Source organism: Pangasianodon hypophthalmus, chromosome 7, assembly GCF_027358585.1.
Source record: "Pangasianodon hypophthalmus isolate fPanHyp1 chromosome 7, fPanHyp1.pri, whole genome shotgun sequence".
NCBI classification, from domain to species: domain Eukaryota; kingdom Metazoa; phylum Chordata; class Actinopteri; order Siluriformes; family Pangasiidae; genus Pangasianodon; species Pangasianodon hypophthalmus.
The window spans coordinates 664,030-685,535 of record NC_069716.1 but is presented as its reverse complement, the minus strand read 5'-3'; the positions used below and the strand labels follow the sequence as shown (position 1 = coordinate 685,535).

The 21,506-nt window shown below is 39.7% G+C and overlaps 1 protein-coding gene across 2 annotated transcripts in view; it reads right to left on the bottom strand.

Annotated features, from left to right (window-relative positions):
• The window catches only part of rnf130 (ring finger protein 130), a 42,196-nt gene that overhangs the window by 3,043 nt on the left and 17,647 nt on the right, over positions 1–21,506 (bottom strand). Inside the window, exons 4-10 of one of the 2 annotated variants that reach the window (XM_053235334.1) lie at positions 20,686–20,936; positions 20,016–20,087; positions 14,956–15,038; positions 8,686–8,782; positions 5,641–5,863; positions 4,263–4,359; positions 443–3,377 (exon numbers count right to left, since the gene is read on the bottom strand). In XM_053235334.1, coding sequence (XP_053091309.1) covers positions 3,362–3,377; positions 4,263–4,359; positions 5,641–5,863; positions 8,686–8,782; positions 14,956–15,038; positions 20,016–20,087; positions 20,686–20,936 — 839 coding nt within the window. In that variant the 3' untranslated portion in view covers positions 443–3,361. Of the gene's footprint in view, positions 1–442; positions 3,378–4,262; positions 4,360–5,640; positions 5,864–8,685; positions 8,783–14,955; positions 15,039–20,015; positions 20,088–20,685; positions 20,937–21,506 lie in introns of those variants that run through there. The other variant, XM_053235335.1, reaches the window with a different exon arrangement.

Sequence of the window (21,506 nt, the reverse complement as noted above, 5' to 3'; positions counted from 1 at the left end):
TAATAATGATATACTGATATACTGTACATCTGATTATTTATTTATTGATTGACTGAGTTTTTGTTTGACTGATTGATTGATTCTTTGATTGATTTACTTATTTATTGATTAATTAATTAACGTATCTATTTATTGACTGATTTATGTATTTATTTATTGATTGATTGACTGATTGATTAGTTGATTGATTGGTTGATTGATTGATTGATTGATTTATGTATTTATGTACTGATTGAGTTTTTGGTTGATTGACTGATTGATTGGCTGATTGATTGGTTGATTGATTGATTGACTGATTGGCTGATTGATTGGTTGATTGGTTGATTGATTGATTGTAGGTCCTGCAGATGTGATATTTATCTGGAGAGAAATTAGCATCGCTAAAACTGCACACAAACTTTCACTGCGTAAAGAAGAGAGAAACAATTTCACCCCTCAGGCGTGTGGTTTTACAGAACATTTATTCCAATAGTGCAAATCAGTTTTACAGAAAACACCTCGACTAAAGAGAGATGAAGGAGTGTGTGTGTGTGTGTGTGTGTGTGTGTGTGTGTGTTTGTGTGCGCGCTTTATATTTTCATCCACAGCATTAAAAAGACACACATCAGGAGTGTGACGTCACCTGACAGGAACCAAAATATGTTTTAAAGAAGAAAAATAAACACGAGCGAATAAAGTGTATGAAATAAAGGAGGATGTGACGGAGGAATTAAAGCTGTGAAAAAAAAAAAAAACTGATCTTAGCAGAAAAACTTCAGCTGAAAGCCACAGACGTCAGAGCTCAGGAACTAAAACGCTCTTTACTGCCACTCGTTCATGGTTTTATAATGTTTTATAATATTGTTTATTGGTTTGATGTAACAGTTGTTTCATTCTTAACTAAAAAATAATAAAGAATGGAAATAAATCAATACAAAAGAAGAAATGATGAAAAAAAGTTAAATAAAATATACAACAGTGTGAGAGTTCATTTTAAACTGAGCCGCAGTTTCTCCTCAATTAATTAATCACAAACAAATTCATTACTGAAAATAAACAATAAATAATAAAGAGATAATAAATCCCGGAAAAACTTTAAGCCGATTATGGAGCAGGATTAATGCAGTGCGTCTGGCATCGGGGATCTGAGCGTTAATCTCCGTCTCAGGCGACGTCCACGTTAATCCGGATTAATCTGAGAACGCATCACTGTCTCTACGATTTCTCTTTCCGTCCACACTGACGGCGTTTTCTCTACGTTTTGGTTTTCCGTCCACACTGACGGCGTTTCCTCTACGTTTTAGTTTTCCGTCCACACTGACGGCGTTTCCTCTACGTTTTCTCTTTCCGTCCACACTGATGGCGTTTTCTCTACGTTTTGGTTTTCCGTCCACACTGACGGCGTTTTCTCTACGTTTTGGTTTTCCGTCCACACTGACGGCGTTTTCTCTACGTTTTGGTTTTCCGTCCACACTGACGGCGTTTTCTCTACGTTTTGGTTTTCCGTTCACACTGACGGCGTTTTCGTCCAGCGAAAACGGAGCTTTTTGAAAACGCTCTCCCAAATGGATGAATGTGAAAACGCCGTTTTCAGATTGTTGTAGTGTGGACTGAGAAAATGGAGATATTCAAAAACGTATTTTTAGTCATGTGACACAGTCATGTGATCATTCAACTCAAAGCAAACAAGATGGTGGAGGCTGCTGTGCTGCAGCTGTTGTCCAGTTTAATGTCACTTCATACAACCTTCAGATTGGATTTTAAACAAACGCCTGACGGAAACGACGCAGGCCAAAGAGTCTCACTTTTACTTTCCTAAAATATATTTTGTTTATATTTTTATATTTATGCTTATAGTTTAAGCTTCTCAGTTCATACCCTTCTCTTCTCCTTTTACTTTAAACAGAACGCTTCAGACGCTCCTTCATGCCAGCGGCTATAAGATTATACAACAGCACATGATCTGCCACCTGGATGAATATTCTATTTTTCTTTTTATTTTTCTATTTTAACGTTGTGTGTTTGGTACATGTATTTATTTATGTGCACTTTTTATTAACTTATTTATTTATTGTCTGCTGCTGTGACAAAATGAATTTCCCCTTCAGTGGGATTAATAAAGTGATATTCTATTCTATTTCTTATCTTACCTTACAACGTTTATCTTATTAATATTATTTTTATTTCTGGTGTTTTACTGTTATTACTGAGCTCCAGTACACAAGACCACTTCGTTGTAGGCGTAAACACACGGTACGCAGCAGTAAAGCGCATTCTGATCACGCATGTGCAGTTTAGAGACGTGAGCGTTTTCAGATGTTTCAGTTTGGATGGGAATTTTTAGAAAACGTTTGAAAACGTCAGTGTAGACGGAAAGCGATTTAAAACGTTTTAAATACAGTTTTCAGATCCGGATTAACGTACACGTAGCCTCCGAGACGTGGGATATTCGTTAAATATAAACGACTCCAGTGACCACGTGCGATCGGATTTAATAAATACCGTACTTTTACTTTTTAATAAATTGTACTAATTCATTACATTTTCTTCGTTTTTACGACCTCCATTTTGTTTTCTGGACTCATTATACAGTGTACAGTGCATTTCACATGTAATGAATATGACGCTGTTTGGAATTAATCATGTTTAAGGAGCTTAAATAATGCAAAATACTGTACATTTTGTATATTTATAAAGTTTTTGTTATAAATGAGGAATTTGACGTGTGAGTTCTGGACATAGGCGCTATTACCAGGGTTGTACAAAAATATCCTAAAATGCTCTTGTGTTATTATTCAACAATATTCACATCCACTGAAGTGCTAAATGTAATTAAACTGAAGTGCGTTCATTAAACTCTTACTCGGGTTCTTATCTGAATGACGGGTTTTACTTTTATTTAAGTTCTTATTTCTTATTGATTACTTGAGAATGGTTTTTATGCTGGTTTTCAGGACGCAACAAATCCCCTTCACACTTCACACTACGTCGTACTTAACGCCGAGACGGAGACGAAGACGGAGACGGAGGTTCATTTCAGAGTGAATTGGGATACGGAAAGTAAAAAAAAAGGTGTTTTTTTTTACATAAATCAAATGAACGAAACCTTAATGGTCTGTTTAAAAATAAAAAAAACCCCAAAACATTTCAGAACACTGCACGGAGACGTGAAAATAAAACTCCAGTATGAAAAATTCTCGTAACAGTTAACATTAAAACATTAAAAGATTCTTAAAACAGACGTAAGATAAGATATGGATTCTGAAAAGCAAAAAATAAACAGCTTCAGAAACATGAACTTCATTAATTAAGTGCAAGACGCTATAATTAAGAAAATCTCGTTGTGAGCTAATGATTTAATCTGGAAATCCGACGTCCGTCTTCAGGCCATGTCCAATCTGAAAGAGAGAAAAACAACGCTGTTTAATATTAAAGATAAATAATATTAATAAAATATACAATGTTTTCTACACTACAGTAGCACTTCTCGCTGATAGAAGCAGAACAACGTGATCATTATTTTATTTTAATGTTTATAAATTCTGATTTTTAACAAGATTCTGTAAATATTTACATTGCAGTGTTCGTTTAAGAAATTCCAAAAAGTCAGAAAATGTTAAGAGAAAAACAAATACACAATAAAATAATCATGAGACGTCTGATATTAAACACATCTATAACAACATCTAAACTTATTTTATATTATCTCTCTGTAAAAAATAAAACAACACAATACAGAGATTATATTTATTTGTTGGAAATTAAATTAGAATTTAAAAATAAATAAAATTTTTTCCATGTTACATTTTCCTGAAATAATGACATTCCCTCAAAGACACTTTAGTCTGCAATATCAGCACTGATACTTACTAGTGTCTTTATTTTAACCTTTTATTTTAATTTTTCTGGCCCTGAAATCAGATCCATACTAAGATCCGCCCCTTTTTCCTTAAAAGGCCAATCATAAGGCGTATGTAATTACAGCAGAAGGGGCGTGGTCACTGGGATTGAGTGAAGAAAGGAAAGATTGTTAAAATTTTTCTTGTAATTCACCTCACAGACCTCAGAGGGCGCTAAAAGTCGCACACTGCCGCTTTAAGTTTGCTGCTCGGTAATTAGCTGTATAGAAATATTTATGTATAAAAATCTCCAGTCTGTTTTCTGTTTATCAGTTGATGAATAAAAATAAGAATTGTTTTCGTTTACTTTGAGCACATAAAATCCTTCTTTAAGATGAAAGACAGAAAGTTAATGTTTAAAGTTTAGTTAAAGTTCGTACTCACGCTGTGTTGTCGTAGTTGTTGCCGGTGGCTCTGATGATCATGTAGCACAGCGTTAAAACACTGAGGACGGCGAAGCTGCCCACAATAAACCACTCTTCTGTTAACAGAGTAAAAGGAGGCGGAGTCACTTTCAGGAGTGGGCGGAGTCTTGAGAGGCGAAAGGGCCCAGTCATTGAAGCAGAAGTGAAGAGAGAAGAAAAAGCAGGCGAAGTGCAGAAAGGAGAGAACGAGTACGGAGAGATTCACACTGCTGCAGTGAGAAACGGTCCAATCAGAAACCTCCTCCAACAGCCAATCAGAACAGACGATTAGCGTACGACGTTAGCCTGCAACGTGTCACGCCTCCAATGTGGGTCAAAATAGTTTAACTTCACAGTGTGTGAGTTTGTACGTTACACACACACACAGCTTCCGATGTCGTGACAGAACGTACATTTACATAAACACACATCAGCCAATCAGAGACAGTCTGAGGCGGAATGTCGGCCATTAAACCCCGCCCACAAACACGTCTACAAGAAATCCAGATCTTTTTGTCAAACATGTCCTTGTGTTATGTTTATGCATTTCCCACATGCAGCCCAACAAGCCCCGCCTCCTACACCACGATTGGCTAAAAGTTTTCACTCGGAATACATGTGTCAGTTTAATGTTCAGAAAATCACACACGTTACCATAGAAACCGTCGCCACTGGATTATAAATTGGGATGTAATTCATGAAGAACAGACAGATTTCTGAAGGAGCGATAGAAAAGCAGAGGGATTACAGAAAAGCAGCACTGTGTGTGTGTGTGTGTGTGTGTTTGCGTGTGTCTGCACGTGTGTGTGTGTGTGTGTGTGTGTGTGTCTGCACGTGTGTGTGTGTGTGTGTGTGTGTGTGTCTGCACGTGTGTGTGTGTGTGTGTGTGTGTGTGTCTGCATGTGTGTGTGTGTGTGTGTGTGTGTGTGTGTGTGTGGGTGTGTGTGTGCATGTGTGTGTGTGTGTGTGTGTGGGTGTGTGTGTGCATGTGTGTGTGTGTGTGTGTGTGCATGTAAGAGCGAGAGAAAAAGAAAGGAAATTGCAATTCATCAAGATGAATAAAGCAATAAAATGATTGGACTAAATTAAAAAATCATTAAACTGTAATAATTAATAATTATTAATTAATATAAAAAACAAGTTTATTTAACAAGTTAAATAATAAAATTATTTGATTAAAGTAAGTTTGCATGTTTTTTATAAACTGTAAATATGTGAAGGTGAAAAGAAATCATCAGAAAGGAGATCTGACCATCACTTATTGTTATTATTATTAATATTATTATTATTGTTGTTGTTGTTGTTGTTATTGTTGTTATTGTTGTTGTTATGATGATGGTGAATGCGGTGAATCTTACTGGTGACGGCGATGTTGATCTCCCCGGTGCGGTGTGTGTGAGAGTGTGTGTGTGTGAGCTCGGACTCGGACAGCAGCTGAGACGAGCCGGAGCGTGTGAGCGGCTCCACACTGACGCTCGTCTCAGACGTCACGTCCATCAGCGCCACCCGCTGGCTGGAGGAGTGAGTGCGCGTCATCCGCTCCATATCGAACGCCACGTTATCTACACACTGCAGGTTGGTCTGGAAAAACACACACACACACACACACACACACACACACACACACAGGTAAGTGCAAAAGTTAGCATCCCCAACACGACTGAATAACATGGAATATTTATGCTACTATTCAAAAATGTCCCTTCATTATCACAAACAAACAAACAAACAAACAAATAAGTAGTGTATTTGTAGATTTATTATCCTCTAAGTCCCTGGTTCATGTTTCATTTCATTTTTAATGTCTTACTTTTTTGTATATAGTTTGTAAAATAAACACATATTTTCCTGCTATGTGATTTCTCTTCCTTGTGTCTGTCTTGTTATTTTATTTGACAAGATGTTTACGTCATTATAATCCAATATTACTATTTATTCCTTCATCATTTATGTGTGATTTATTCATTGCATAACTTTTTTTTTAATTCATGCCAGTTTTTTAAATTCTTTTATTTTATATTTTAATTCATGTCAGTTAATTCATAAACACACAACTACAGCAACTTCAAAAGATTTTTTCTTAGAGTCTTTATCTGATGTTCGGTTCTGTGAAGTGACTTTAATAACAAGAATGATTTAATGATGATTTTTAATAAAAACCCAACTGGAATATCTCTCAGGTGCAGTGGTTAATTTCACCACTAGAGGGCAACAGAGTAAAAAAAACCCAAACACAATGTGGCATCTTTCAGTCTTCAGTAAATAACCAGGAATTATTTTTGTGTTTGCCTGTTTAATAGGTTTTTTTTTAGACTAATGTACAGAAATGTATAAAATCCACTCCATAAAATCCCATAAAGAAAACAAGAAATATAATCTGATAATCTGGATACTTCAGATTAAAAATCAGAATAAAAAAAAAAAAAATTAAAAATCTCTTGTTATTGTAATGTCTGAGACAGTAGTGTACAATCTAACATTATCATAAACAGAAAAACAGAATTATACTCGTCATTAGTGCACACTTTGTGTAATAAATCTTGTAATATTTGCCAGGTGAAATCAAACATTTCTCTAATTGATGTTGGTGATTGTATTTCTCAGAGTGTCCACTAGAGGGCAGTAGAGTTTAATATTCAGTGTGTAGTGTGTGTGGGTCAGTAGTACACACCCTGTGACACAAACTCAGCACTCCAGCTTGTTTCTGTGCTACACTGTGCATTATTATACAGATATGATTTTATTTATTCCTGCATTTATTTAAGGCATTTTAATCTTTTTTAAAAAATTTCTTTATTGGATTTTTCTACACGGAATAATACGGAAGTGTTCAGATAACAGAATTATTCGCCACAAGTTAAGATTCCGCAAGATTATTTCCCTAATTAACAGTAAAATATAATACAGGACAATACAATAAAATTAGATCAGAGAAATACATAAAAAAACCACAAATACATAATTTAAAAATAAGTAAATAAATAAATGAAATGGACGCCGTAACTTATCAAATGTCTTTAAGGAGCCTGTGCGTGAGAATCGAATGTTTCTGAGCTTTATACGAGTAAAAACACCTCTTTAATCCACGTGTGAAGGTTAGGAGGTGAAACATAAAGAGACGTCTCGCTAATGAAGCTGTGAAGGCCGGAGCCTGTAGCAGCGGCGCTGAAAGTCAGTTTCAGACGGAACTCTGAAGACGGCTGAAAGTGGATTTGGATCAAAAGAGTTCTTGTTGAAGGAGTTCTGCAACGTTTTAAATATTTCAGTCCAGTGATCAATAGTTTCGGACATGAACGCGGCGTACGTGTGAGATCGGCCGTGAGTGTTTGCAGCGATTCATGCGTTACTAACACTGGAGTATAATTTCATGAGTTAGTGTAATAGATTGTGTGTAAAATCTCGCACTGCAACACGCCGTGTGCTTTACACACACTGACGCTGAGTGAGCGAGATCAAGAATGTTCTCTCCGTTCTCTTCAGAGCTCGAGTCGTCCTCGCAAGCGTCCTTCACCCGAGCGGGAAGACCCGCGTTTCTAATATCAATCAGCTCATCGATAGTAAAGACACAGTGTTTTAAATGAGCATCAAGTTTTAAAAAATCGTCTGTTGGAGGTTCGGGAGAGTGATTGAAGACAAGAGGAATGTTTTTGGACAAACTGTCTGATCTGAAAGAAGCGGAACGAGTGAGAGTGAGGAAGGACAAGCCGTATGGAGAGTTCAGTGAAGGATGAGAACATGGCATTTTCACAGAGATCATCACGGTCTTTACTCCTCTCTCAGCGATCAGTGTCTGTGACTGGAGACTGAGTGCAGATCAGAATGTTTTCTAAATCGAATCTGTATCTTAATTGCTCGGGTTTAACTAATATTTGTAGGCAATGGCAGCTGGGAACGAGTGATAGAGAGCGAAGTGCAGAGAGAAGAGTGCTGATGATTGTTCCACATGAACCCAGCAGTGAGACTCAGAATCTGAATTATTCATCCAGAACAAACATTTTTGGAATATTTCAGTCATGTTTATAGAATTACTGAAACGAAATAAACCTCGCAATGAGCTGGATATCAATACCTACTTAATATTTCAGATAATTGTTTGTACTGTAATGAAGGAAACATGGCTTACTGGCATTAATGAATTTTTATTTTTTCTTCCAGATAATGATGTGTGTGTGTTTTAGTGCTGTTTGCATTTATTTCTCTTTGATCTACAAAATTCCTCTCGGTTTGTACTGAAAGTGAGATAAAATATTCAATATTTTAAAACAAAATGCTTCATAAAGTAATTTGATGTCAGTACTTTAAGGCCAAAGTGTGTGTGTGTGTGTGTGTGTGTGTGCGTGTGTGTGTGTGTGTGTGTGTGTGTGTGTGTGCGTGTGTGTGTGTGTGTGTGTGTGTGTACTCACCATGATGCCCAGAGCTTTGAGGATGTTGAGTTTACACATGGGACAGGTGCAGTGTTCGTTCAGCCACGGATCCACACACATCTTATGGAAAACGTGTCTAAAGAACAGAAAAGACAAAAAAGACACGATCAATGCTGTGCTTCTGAGATCAACAAGCTCCTCCTCCTGACGTCCTGAGATCAACAAGCTCCTCCTCCTGACGTCCTGAGATCAACAAGCTCCTCCTCCTGACGTCCTGAGATCAACAAGCTCCTCCTCCTGATGTCCTGAGATCATCAAGCTCCTCCTTCTGCCATTCTAAAATCAACAAGCTCCTCCTCCTGCCATTCTGAGATCATCAAGCTCCTCCTTCTGCCATTCTAAAATCAACAAGCTCCTCCTTCTGCCATTCTAAAATCAACAAGCTCCTCCTCCTGCCATCTTAAGTCCTATAAGCTCCTCCTTGTGCCAGTCTGAGATCAACAAGCTCCTCCTCCTGACGTCCTGAGATCAACAAGCTCCTCCTCCTGACGTCCTGAGATCAACAAGCTCCTCCTCCTGATGTCCTGAGATCATCAAGCTCCTCCTTCTGCCATTCTAAAATCAACAAGCTCCTCCTCCTGCCATTCTGAGATCATCAAGCTCCTCCTTCTGCCATTCTAAAATCAACAAGCTCCTCCTTCTGCCATTCTAAAATCAACAAGCTCCTCCTCCTGCCATCTTAAGTCCTATAAGCTCCTCCTTGTGCCAGTCTGAGATCAACAAGCTCCTCCTCCTGCCATCCTGAGATCTACAACCTCCTTGAACACTTAGGCAACAGGAGCCCTTATGCACGAGTATTATTTGTAGACTATAGCTCTGTTTTTAATATGATTATCCCATCTAGCGCACTTGGGCTCTGTGTAATTCCATATGCAACTAGATCTCTGATGTTCTACACAGCAGGCCTCAGTCTGTAAAAGAGGGCATCGCTCTCTCATCATCACTCATCACTCACTCTAAATACTGGCTCACCACAAAGTCCATTACTGTCCTCTCTCTGCACACAGGACTGCAGTGCTAAATACAGCTGCAACCGCATTATTAAACATGCTGACGATTCCACAGCGACTGGATTAATAAGTAATAATAATAATGAAAGTTTCAGCAGTGATGAGGTAAATAACATCAATGTGAAAACAACTTGGCCATGAACGTCAACAAAAACAAAAGAAGCGATCATGGATATCAGGAAGAGCTACCAAAGCCACACCCCTGCTGAAATTAACATGCAGTGGAGCTTGTTTTAAATTCCGCGGCTTTCCAACCACCTTTCATGGTCTCACTTCATCAACTCCATCAGCACAAAAGCACAAGCAAGCAAGCTGAGGAACGTTAAAGTTCCAAGCACCATTCTCCTTCATTTTTATGGATGTGTGATTGAGAGGTGATGTTCTTTCATGGAGAACCAGCTGCCGTTACTAAAATGGGAATTGTCTGTACTTGTGAATCCTGACAGCTCTGGATCACTATGACTGACATGTGCACTGTTATAACCATTAAAAACAGCTCTTCAGTAGCTTTCAAATGACGTCAGCCTCTGTGTTCTACAGTGCCCGAGAAAGAGGCTGTGGAAATTGGGCATTTTAGCCACTTTGGAGCTCAATTTCTAGGTAAAATGACTCTCAGGCGCTGCTGTACAGCTCATTATGTTTCAATCGATCATTTTCAAAGGTTATCCGGTTAGAGATGTTGTTTATTTAATCGATCAAATTCTTGGAGAACCAAACCACAGGAGCTCGGGAGCCGCTGTATCCGACGCTCTCATGGTCTTTCTCTCTCACCTCACCCTGAGCGTGAACAAAAGCTGGTGGAGCGGTTCTCAGCAGTAGCTACCACCTGCGCTAATCTGAAGCTCTTATAATGTAATGTAGTCTCACAGAGCCAAAAATGTGTGTGTACAGTTTTTATGAGGTGTGTACGCTGTCTGTTCTACACACACTGGCACAATAGACACTTATATAAGAGACGGTCTGAACTGCACAGACACTGTAACTAATTTATATTATGCATTTATTGTTTCTCGTTGTCTGATGTCATTTTTACTGACTCTCTTGTCTGTTATGTTTTGTTTTTAACCGTTTTAATGATTTTACTGTTAAATATATGTGTGTGTGGAGACTCTGAGCAACAATTTTATTGTTTTTGTTACACTATAGTGTTTTAAAGCATATGATAAATACTTCTATAAGCTCCTCCTCTTGCCATCCTGAGATCTATAAGCTCCTCCTCCTTACATCCTGTGGTCTATAAGCTCCTCCTCCTTACATCCTGAGATCTATAAACTCCTCCTCCTTACATCCTGAGATCTATAAGCTCCTCCTCCTTACATCCTGAGATCTATAAACTCCTCCTCCTGACATCCTGAGATGTATAAGCTCCTCCTCCTGACATCCTGAGATCTATAAACTCCTCCTCCTTACATCCTGAGATCTATAAGCTCCTCCTCCTTACATCCTGAGATCTATAAACTCCTCCTCCTGACATCCTGAGATGTATAAGCTCCTCCTCCTGACATCCTGAGATGTATAAGCTCCTCCTCCTGACATCCTGAGATGTATAAGCTCCTCCTCCTGACATCCTGAGATGTATAAGCTCCTCCTCCTGACATCCTGAGATCTATAAGCTCCTCCTCCTGACATCCTGAGATGTATAAGCTCCTCCTCCTGACATCCTGAGATCTATAAGCTCCTCCTCCTGACATCCTGAGATGTATAAGCTCCTCCTCCTGACATCCTGAGATCTATAAACTCCTCCTCCTGACATCCTGAGATCTATAAGCTCCTCCTCCTGACATCCTGAGATGTATAAGCTCCTCCTCCTGACATCCTGAGATCTATAAGCTCCTCCTCCTGACATCCTGAGATGTATAAGCTCCTCCTCCTGACATCCTGAGATCTATAAGCTCCTCCTCCTTACATCCTGAGATGTATAAGCTCCTCCTCCTGACATCCTGAGATGTATAAGCTCCTCCTCCTGCCATCCTGAGATGTATAAGCTCCTCCTCCTGTAAAAATGTAAAAATGTTTTCCTCCTGCTACAGATTTACGTTGTGCTGCAGTGAAGCTTCAGAGCCAAGAGTTAATGTGATCCAATGATAAAAACTGGTCATTTATTTTCTTTTGTGAAGCGTACGATGAGAGAGGCATGAATTAGTGATGAGTGTGTTTAGCGCAAACACACTCACACACACACACACACTCACACACACACACACACTCACACAAACACACACTAATCACTGATGAGATCCAACAGTCTGAGTCTGATACTGACATCTACTCATTTCACCATTTACACAAAAGTGCAAATATATTTACTCAGGTGTGTGTGTGTGTGTGTGTGTACGCATGCGCGCGTGTGTGTGTACGCATGCATGTGTGTGTGTGTGTGTACGCATGCGCGCGCGTGTGTGTGTGCCAGTTACTTGAGATAAGCTATCTGTCTTTATCAGTGTATGTGGACAGACAAGCATGTTGTTCACATCATCATAATGAAGAAAAATGGCAGCTCATATAGAGAAGATGCACACACACACACACACACACACTTGCACGCACACACACACACACACACACACACACACACATCCATAAAGTGGATAGCAGAAGGATGTAAATTGAATGGCTCTGACTGGGTTAAGTGATGTGCATTAGCTCGGCTCTGCCCTATTGATCAGTGAAGCACTGAGGAGAAGTGGAACAACAATAAAGAAAAAATAAAGAAGTATCGCAAATTTACATTTTAAGTCTTTTAAGATAATTTTAGACGCAAGAAACAAGTTTGGTGCTTATACAGTCGATACTGTGAAACAAAGACAAGAAGCTAGAAATGAGAATGCTATATATTATATTTATCCATGTTTCTAAAATGTTTCCAAATGAAGTGATGGTGTGACTAGCCCGCTAGGTAGCACAGAGCTACATCCTGACAAACATCAGGCTTTTACTCAGACTGTCTGAAGACAATGTGAAATGGAAGTCTGAATGCATTTTCCTTCTCTAAAGTGACATATTTCTGAGTGTATCTGCATATTTGAGTGGGCGGGGCTTTGTTTTTAATCCCTCAGAATTTGATTGGTTTGTGAAAAGTGGGTGTTCCAAAACAAACATGGAGTCAGTTCTAGATGCTAGCATCTCTTACGCAGAACAATAAAATCTAGGCGAGGTGTAAAGGGCGAGACAGAGACGAGACGCTTCCGGGGGTTTTAGGGACGTTACTGAGATCCTAACACAGCTACACACTACAGACATGTCCTGGTCATGTGACCTGATAATGATCACGCGAGGCCACGCCCCCTACAACAAGCACTTACAATAAAGATCAGAACAATCAGTGTGTATTAAACTGAGGTGTGTGTAGCACACGTGGAGTTTTATGTAGAAGGTGAAGACACGCCCAGCTGTGTGTTTTATACAGAGAAAGACTTTTATCTTGTGTGAATCGATCAGAAGTTCTCTGACAATACAAACGTATTTTACAATTTATCAGCTGTAAATGACGATTATAAATTTTAGCAACAATATGAAAGTGCATCACTGCAGGTGTGTTGTGTTTATAATTTTAATACTCTCAGGAGTAATTCTGTAGTCCTGCAGGACGGGTTAAATCCCGCAGCCTCCAGTTGTTTTGTAAGATGTGGCTGATAACAAGCAGAGAGACGAGAGATGAGAGACGAGAGTGGAACAGGAATATTTCCTGGAGAGTGTTTTTAAAGAACGCAGTTTATGACTTGATGGTAGTGCACTTAAAGAGCGCCGTAAATCTTAATGTCTGGTTTAAATAAGAACTAAACCACTCAGTAGTGACACACGAGAATTCATTTTCTACGTCTGTGTGTGAGAGCCGTAAGCTGAGATTTTCTCAATTCTGTGAGAATTATGTATGACGCTGTAAAGCCACGAATCCAACCGATCGTCTCGAATAATTCTCAAATGTTTCTCCAACTTCAGTTCCTACCTGCAATTAGTTCCCGCAGAAATGTTAGAAAAAGTTAAAAGCGAGCTCACGTTAAACGTGTACAGAGACGTTAGGAGGAAAAATAAAGCAGGAAGGAAGCAGCAGAGATCGCTGGAGTCTCTGGTGAGTGTATGTAGCTAGTACAGCTAGCTCACTTTGCTAATCTAATCTGAGAACGAAGCCGAGTGTGTAACACATAAATCACACAAACGATTTTCACACTGATTAGTGCGTTATTTAATTTGTGTTTAACTCGTTAGCTTTAGAAGATATTTACGTTTAGCTACTACTGTTTCTCATCAGAACTGTAAAAAAACAAAACAACAACAAAAAAAAACCTTGACAGGCCACGCCCCCAAAAGCGAGAACAGTAGCAGTGACACCCACAAGACATGTTTGTTATGTGAGTGTGTGTTGTGTGAGTGTGTGTTATGTGTGAGTGTGTTATGTGTGAGTGTGTGTTATGTAAGTGTGTGTTGTGTGAGTGTGTGTTATGTGTGTGTGTGTTATGTGTGTGTGTGTTATGTGAGTGTGTGTTGTGTGTGAGTGTGTGTGTTATGTGTGTGTGTGTGTTATGTGTGTGTGTGTTATGTGAGTGTGTGTGTGTGTGTGTGTGTGTTATGTGTGTGTGTTATGTGTGTGAGTGTGTGTGTTGTGAATGTGTGTTATGTGAGTGTGTGTGTTGTGTGTGAGTGTGTGTGTTGTGTGTGTGTGTTATGTGTGTGTGTTATGTGTGTGAGTGTGTGTGTTATGTAAGTGTGTGTTGTGTGAGTGTGTGTTATGTGTGTGAGTGTGTGTGTTGTGTGTGAGTGTGTGTGTTATGTGTGTGAGTGTGTGTGTTGTGTGTGAGTGTGTGTGTTATGTGTGTGTGTTATGTGTGTGAGTGTGTGTTGTAAAGCATGTTATGTCTAGGCCACGTTGTGTGTTTTGAATAGGATGATTTGTGAAAGGTGACCTATAAAGTTGACAGCCAAAACTCCAGCTGTGTGACCGGAGCAGATCCAGCAGATGGTGCCTGAAACCCTAGGAGGAATAAAAATGTGTGTGTGTGTGTGTGTGCGCGCGTGTGTGTGTGTGTGCGCGTGTGTGTGTGTGTGTGCGTGTGTGTGTAGGAGATTAGGTTTAGAGCTGACTGGAGGTCACTGAATTCGGCACTAAAAATAACCAGAGCCGGTTCACGGAGCGACAGTTACTGTTAAACTCTATTACACAAGACGCAAACAACACACACACACACACACATGCGCGCACACACACACACACACACACACGCACACACACACACACACTTACTTGCAGGGTAGGATGCGGACCACGTCGTTCAGCTGGTAGCCTTCGATGCACACAGCACAGTGATTAAAATCAGGTTCTGTTTCCTGGAAAAATAAATGAAAATAATGAGATTTATAGACTGGTAAAGTAAATGTTGAACATTAACGCTGCATTTCCGCTTGATTGGATTTCGTCAGCCATTTTGAGAGCTTTTTAACTTTTTATGATCAGAACTTAGCACTTAGATACAAATAAACATGTAGTAACTACTGAGTGCTCTGAGTTCTGTAGTAACCAAGAGTAACTAATACCTGAGTAGGAACATCTGAGTAACGCAGTAACTAACCTGAACATCCAAGTCCTGAGTAACTGGCGCCAAAACACAGGTTTATATTAATGCACCTGTTCTAATACGTTATCGTTTCTATAGTAACCGCTCATTCACAGAGACGTGTACAGAGGACACTCCACTGATAAACAGATTTAAAAGTGTGTAATCGTTGATGTGGTGAAGTTTTCTGTAATGAGACGATTATTTAACACTGATGGAAGGAGTCTCCAGTGTCAGCGCTTTGTAACAGTCAGAGGTAAAGCTGTAACTGTAAGTTTCTTCAGGACAGAGGAGTTTACGCTTCTTTCTTTGCAGTTTCTCAGTAACATGCGGAACAAGCTGCGTTTTATTTTTCTTATTAACTTGAAGAGAGACAATAAAGAGACGCTGGTGAGGGAACGAGTGTTTATAGCTGCTGTAACGTAAGTGACAACAGGAACTGACCTGTTTCACAGAACATTACATGTAGCTATAAACAGATAAAAAGTATGACTTCTTGTTCCTCTAATAAATAAAAACTTGTAATCCTTGGTGGATTGCTGTGGTGTAAGAGGAATAAAACACTTGGGGACGTGCTGTTATAGGAAAATAATCAGCTTCAGGGCTGTAACAGTAACTCCACTTCAGCAACACACATCTGTTAATTAAACACCAGCTAGTTGGTGTTGATTTTGGGTTTTATACTTCTGACTCGTTCATCTGATGAAGCTGTGCTGCGTTACCCTGCTAGCGGATTAGCCAGCAAACTGTTTAGTTAGATTAGTGAGTTAGCGAGTCGATTCGACTCTGTTCAGAGTGTGAAGAAACTCAGTGTGTAAATCTCTCAGGAACTCTCTTCATCTACACTGTTCTTGCAGCTGAGATCCGAGTGTGTGCTGAAAAACCTGCCAGTTACACACACCGTGCTTTTGCAGTGACACACACGCACACACACACACACACTCACATACACACACGCGCACACACACACACACACACACACACACACACACACTGTTAGGGAAGGTTGACAAAGGGCATGTTATAAACAGTAATGGAACAGAAGGTTGGAGAGGACGAATGAGGTCGGTCATGCACAGGTCGGATGAAACAGCAGACATCGGCGATGACGTAATCCCCGGTTTGTCATAACACGTTGCCTAGCAACAGCTGAGTGATGCGATATGACAGGAATTTCTGGGTACATGCAATGACCAAGCTCGCTGTGAAACAGAGGATAAGCAAATAACAATAGAGAAAGAAATTAAGTTACGCCTGAAAAAAATCAATTAGCTGCACTTTATAGTGAAAAATTTGTGTTTCTGACCAATCAGAGGCCAGAACTTCCTACCATTTAGACTGTTTTCACTCAGGAATATTTAGAGTGTACTTAGATAGCCTATATAACGTTCACATTAGTTCCCACCCCCAATTCCACTGTAACCAATCAGACTCCAGTTCCCACACTGTAACCAATCAGACTCCAGTTCCCACCCCCTATTCTAGACTGACTACAGTTACGCCTCCAAATCCACTGTAATCAGTTTTTTTTAATATTATTATTGTTATTTGTGTTGTTAATGTATTATAATTATTGTTGACCAACAGGAGATGGGGTTTATACAGCGTGCATGAAAGTATTTAATGTAAAGATAACACTTTAATACAATCAATGCAGTTTTCAATGCAGCCCATCTGTCTGTCTGACTCTCTGTCTGTCTGACTCTCTGTCTGTCTGACTCTCTTCCTGTCTGGCTCTCTGTCTGTCTGACTCTCTGTCTGTCTGACTCTCTGTCTGTCTGACTCTCTTCCTGTCTGACTCTCTATCTGTCTGACTCTCTTCCTGTCTGACTCTCTATCTGTCTGACTCTCTATCTGTCTGACTCTCTGTCTGTCTGACTCTCTGTCTGTCTGACTCCCAGTCTGTCTGACTCTCTTCCTGTCTGACTCTCTATCTGTCTGACTCTCTGTCTGTCTGACTCCCAGTCTGTCTGACTCTCTTCCTGTCTGACTCTCTATCTGTCTGACTCTCTTCCTGTCTGACTCTCTATCTGTCTGACTCTCTTCCTGTCTGACTCTCTATCTGTCTGACTCTCTTCCTGTCTGTCTCTCTATCTGTCTGACTCTCTTCCTGTCTGACTCTCTGTCTGTCTGACTCTCTGTCTGTCTGACTCTCTTCCTGTCTGACTCTCTGTCTGTCTGACTCTCTTCCTGTCTGACTCTCTATCTGTCTGACTCTCTTCCTGTCTGACTCTCTATCTGTCTGACTCTCTTCCTGTCTGTCTCTCTATCTGTCTGACTCTCTTCCTGTCTGACTCTCTGTCTGTCTGACTCTCTGTCTGTCTGACTCTCTTCCTGTCTGACTCTCTATCTGTCTGACTCTCTGTCTGTCTGACTCCCAGTCTGTCTGACTCTCTTCCTGTCTGACTCTCTGTCTGTCTGTCTGATGAACCCCAGCCCTGCACATCAGCCATTTTCCTCCTTATTTTTTCTATTGTTTATTTTTCGTTCTTTTTCCAGGAAGCTCCTCTTTTCAGGATGCTATTTGCGTCACTCGGTCGTGTCCTGCGTTTTCTCTCTGACCAAGGTGACTGTGTGTGGAGACGTGTTGGGTTTCTAATGGCGTTTCTCACTCAGCATTTCACCATCGACCGTGTGTGTGTGTGTGTGTGTGTGTGTGTGTGTGTGAGTGTGTGTGAGTGTGTGTGTCAGTACATAGCGTGTTTATTGAGATGTCAATGCATAAAAAAGGTTTCTGGTTATGTCACTCTGAGACACAGTGAAATGTAACATAGTGACATTAAATCTACATAATACCTGTAGGAATATTAATGAATGGGTGTGTCTTATATATTATATATAATCATTTATGGTATTGTGGGTGTGTCTTAGTTTAAATAATAAAATAAGAACATCTTGAATCCATATATGGAAATGAGCAGCTCTGAATGAGCGTTCCTCATTACTCATTACTAATAAAAACTAATAAAAATAATAAAAACTTTACATTTTTTCACCAAATTGCAGGTAGGTACATCTGGTTGCCATGGTTACACTGTTGCTGAATCTTGTTGTACTTGTACAATGTCAATAAAGTTATTGGTTAGTGTGAGAGAGAAGCTTCTCGCAACCGCTGTTTATTTACGTCCCAAAAGTGATAAATTGATAGAAAAGCGTTGAATTGTATGTATTTCACCTTAACTTTTATTTATTTTCTTCTCTGTTTTTAACTGTCTCTATATTTGTAATTTGAGACTAAATAATAAAATGTAATAAGAGAGTAAATGCTAACAGTGACATTACACCAATAAACATTCGGGTTTAGTCACATGATGTTTTTTACTGTCTGCATCATAACCTTATATCCAGCTGTAAATCTCTCTCTCTCTCTCTCTCTCTCTCTCTCTCTGTCTTTTTCTTCCCCAGATGGAGGGATTCAGTTTCTCTCTGTCCTCCTCCAAGGCTGCTGATGTTTTATTCATGGCTGTAGAGGAATGACCTTGACCAGAATCTGATCATCTCATCTCTCTCTCTCTCTCTCTCTCTCTCTCTCTCTCGCTTTCCACTCATCCTCTCTTCATCTCTCTCCTGAGCACTTGAGTCGAAACTAAACCCGCCTCCATAAGCACCACTTCACAGGAGCTCTTTCCTATAAACCCACTCGGACATTTGACCAGGAGAGAAGATACGATGACACTTTTAAGCTATTCTAACCAATTATAATCCGATTTTTCATTTTAATTTTAATGTTTGAATTTCTCCTTTGCTCTAGGGTTAGGGGGAAGGATCTTTTTTGCTTTGTTTCTTGTTGAACTTGTTTAAAACGCTCTACAAAGCATGATATCTTCTGGCACAAACTCAGCCATACATCGGTTTTTTTGGCAATTATATGAACAGTGAACCAAGCAAAGGCCAAAAACAAATAGAACTCAGTGCCAGTGGTTTATCTGTACGCCTTCATAAAATAAACTTCAAACAGGAAAGAAGCTGTTGTAGAAAAACTATTTCAGATATTTGACCTTGCTGTGACCTTGATCTTATTTGCATCAATTCTGAAATCTAATCTATTCATCTGCTGGTTATAATAATAATTCCAAATAAATCCTACAATCATTCAACTGCTTGTTCTTGGATGGAGATATCGCGCTAATGAGGACAGACACACACGTGGACGGAGAGACGACCCGAAAACATAACGTCTCCTCGAGGCACAAAAAAATACAAGAAATACCAAAATGATTTAGAGCTTTAAAAACACTATGGAAAAAAATTCTCACTGACATGACAACTATTTGAATATAACATACATAACATTCATATATACGTTATTTCACAGAGATTTACCAACGACTGCAATTTTTATTAATTAGAGAATAACATCATACTTTTTATCTGTTTATAGTTACATTCAACTCTAACCACCAGCCTCTTTATTCTCTCTCTTCAATTTAATAAAAATAATAATCGCAGCTTGTTCCGCATGTTACTGAGAAACCGCAAAGAAGCGTAAACTCCTCTGTCCTGAAGATGTGGGAAAACTTACAGTTACAGCTTTACCTCTGACTGTTACAAAGCGCTGACACTGGAGACTCCTTCCATAAACGTTACAGAAATTAAAGAAAACACGTTTAAATCAGTTGATTATCAGTGGAGCGTCCGCTGTACACGTCCCTGTGAATGAGCTGTTGCTATAGAAACGATAACGTTTTAGAACGAGCGCATTAATATAAACCTGTGGAAACGGTGATGATGTCATTAAACAGGTCCTCACCTTGTCGCCTCGCTTCACCGTCCGAGTCGTCAGCTTACTGATCGCTTTCTTCGCAGCGTCTCCGAGCCGTCGCTACATTCATCAAATCAAAACATGACAAAGACAAAACATCAATAGCATAAATTAAAATAAATAAAAGAATTAAATATGTAAGAAAAAATACAAATACTATATTATTAAACTCTAACTTAGTAAAACATGTTTCCTAACCTCGAAGAAACACGTTATTCGTAGCTACTTTGTTTTAATATATTTGTAAAAAAAAACACATAAAATTTGTAAATAATTATTTAAAAAAATAACAATAATGAATTTAAAAGTTAATAAAATTATAGTTACGTAAATGTCATGCATTCATTCAGAAGCGTATTTAGACAGTTATTTAACCAGAAAGGAAAAGCGTGTTTAGATATTTATACCTTAAAATATACAAATGAATAAAAGTACAACTTTACCCTGTATGGCACATGTGTGTGTGTGTGGGGTGTGTGTGGGGTGTGTGTGGGGTGTGTGTGGGGTGTGGGGGGTGGGGTGTGTGTGTGTGTGTGTGAGTGTGTGTATGTGGGGGGAGTGTGTGTGTGTGTGGGGTGTGTGTGAGTGTGTGTGTGTGTGTGTGTGTGTGTGTGTGGGGTGTGTGTGGGGTGTGTGTGAGTGTGTGTGTGTGTGTTACCTGACTCCGATCCCGTGCGTTAGTGTCTCTGATCTTCTGGATGAAGTAGAAGATGAGCCAGGCGGAGGAGATGATCATCAGGACGATGAAGGAGATGGAGACGAACACCAGCGAGCCGCGGTTCAGGTTCTTCACCGGACCTCGAGAACCGACCGACACCGAAACCCAAACCGTCTCGTTCTTCTCCAAGAAAGACAGCAGGTCCTTCCCCAGCGACTCGGTAATCATCACCGCCACCGTGTCCCCGGTGCCTACACACACACACACACACACACACCGTCATGAGATACAGTTGTCTTGATAATTAATTATGTAAATCATAATACACTGTACACTTCTCAGATGTGGGCGTGTCTTAGTGTATACATGGGGGAAAGTGGGTGTGACTTGTGTTCCTATATGCAAATGAGAGTGACTCTGAAAGGGTACGTCCCTTTTTTGTGCTTTAAGACCATATATGGGAATCTGGGTCTTTGTGTCCATATATGGAAAAGGCTCTGAGTGGGCGTGTCTTTACTTCCATATAAGAAAAGGTAGACATGACTAACATTATATATAGAAATGTGGGAATGACGTTACGACAATGTATGGGATTGTGGGTGTGTCTTTGAGTCCATATATGGAAATGAGAACAGCTCTGAGTTCGCATGTCATGAACCTTTAAGTCCATGTATAAGATGGTGGGCGTGTCTGAGCCCATATATGGAAGTGAACAGGTCTGAGTGGGTGTGTCTAATCCCATATATTGAAATAAACAGCACTGAGTGGGCGTGTCTTGAACATCATATGAGTCCCTATATGGGATTGTGGGCATGTCTGAG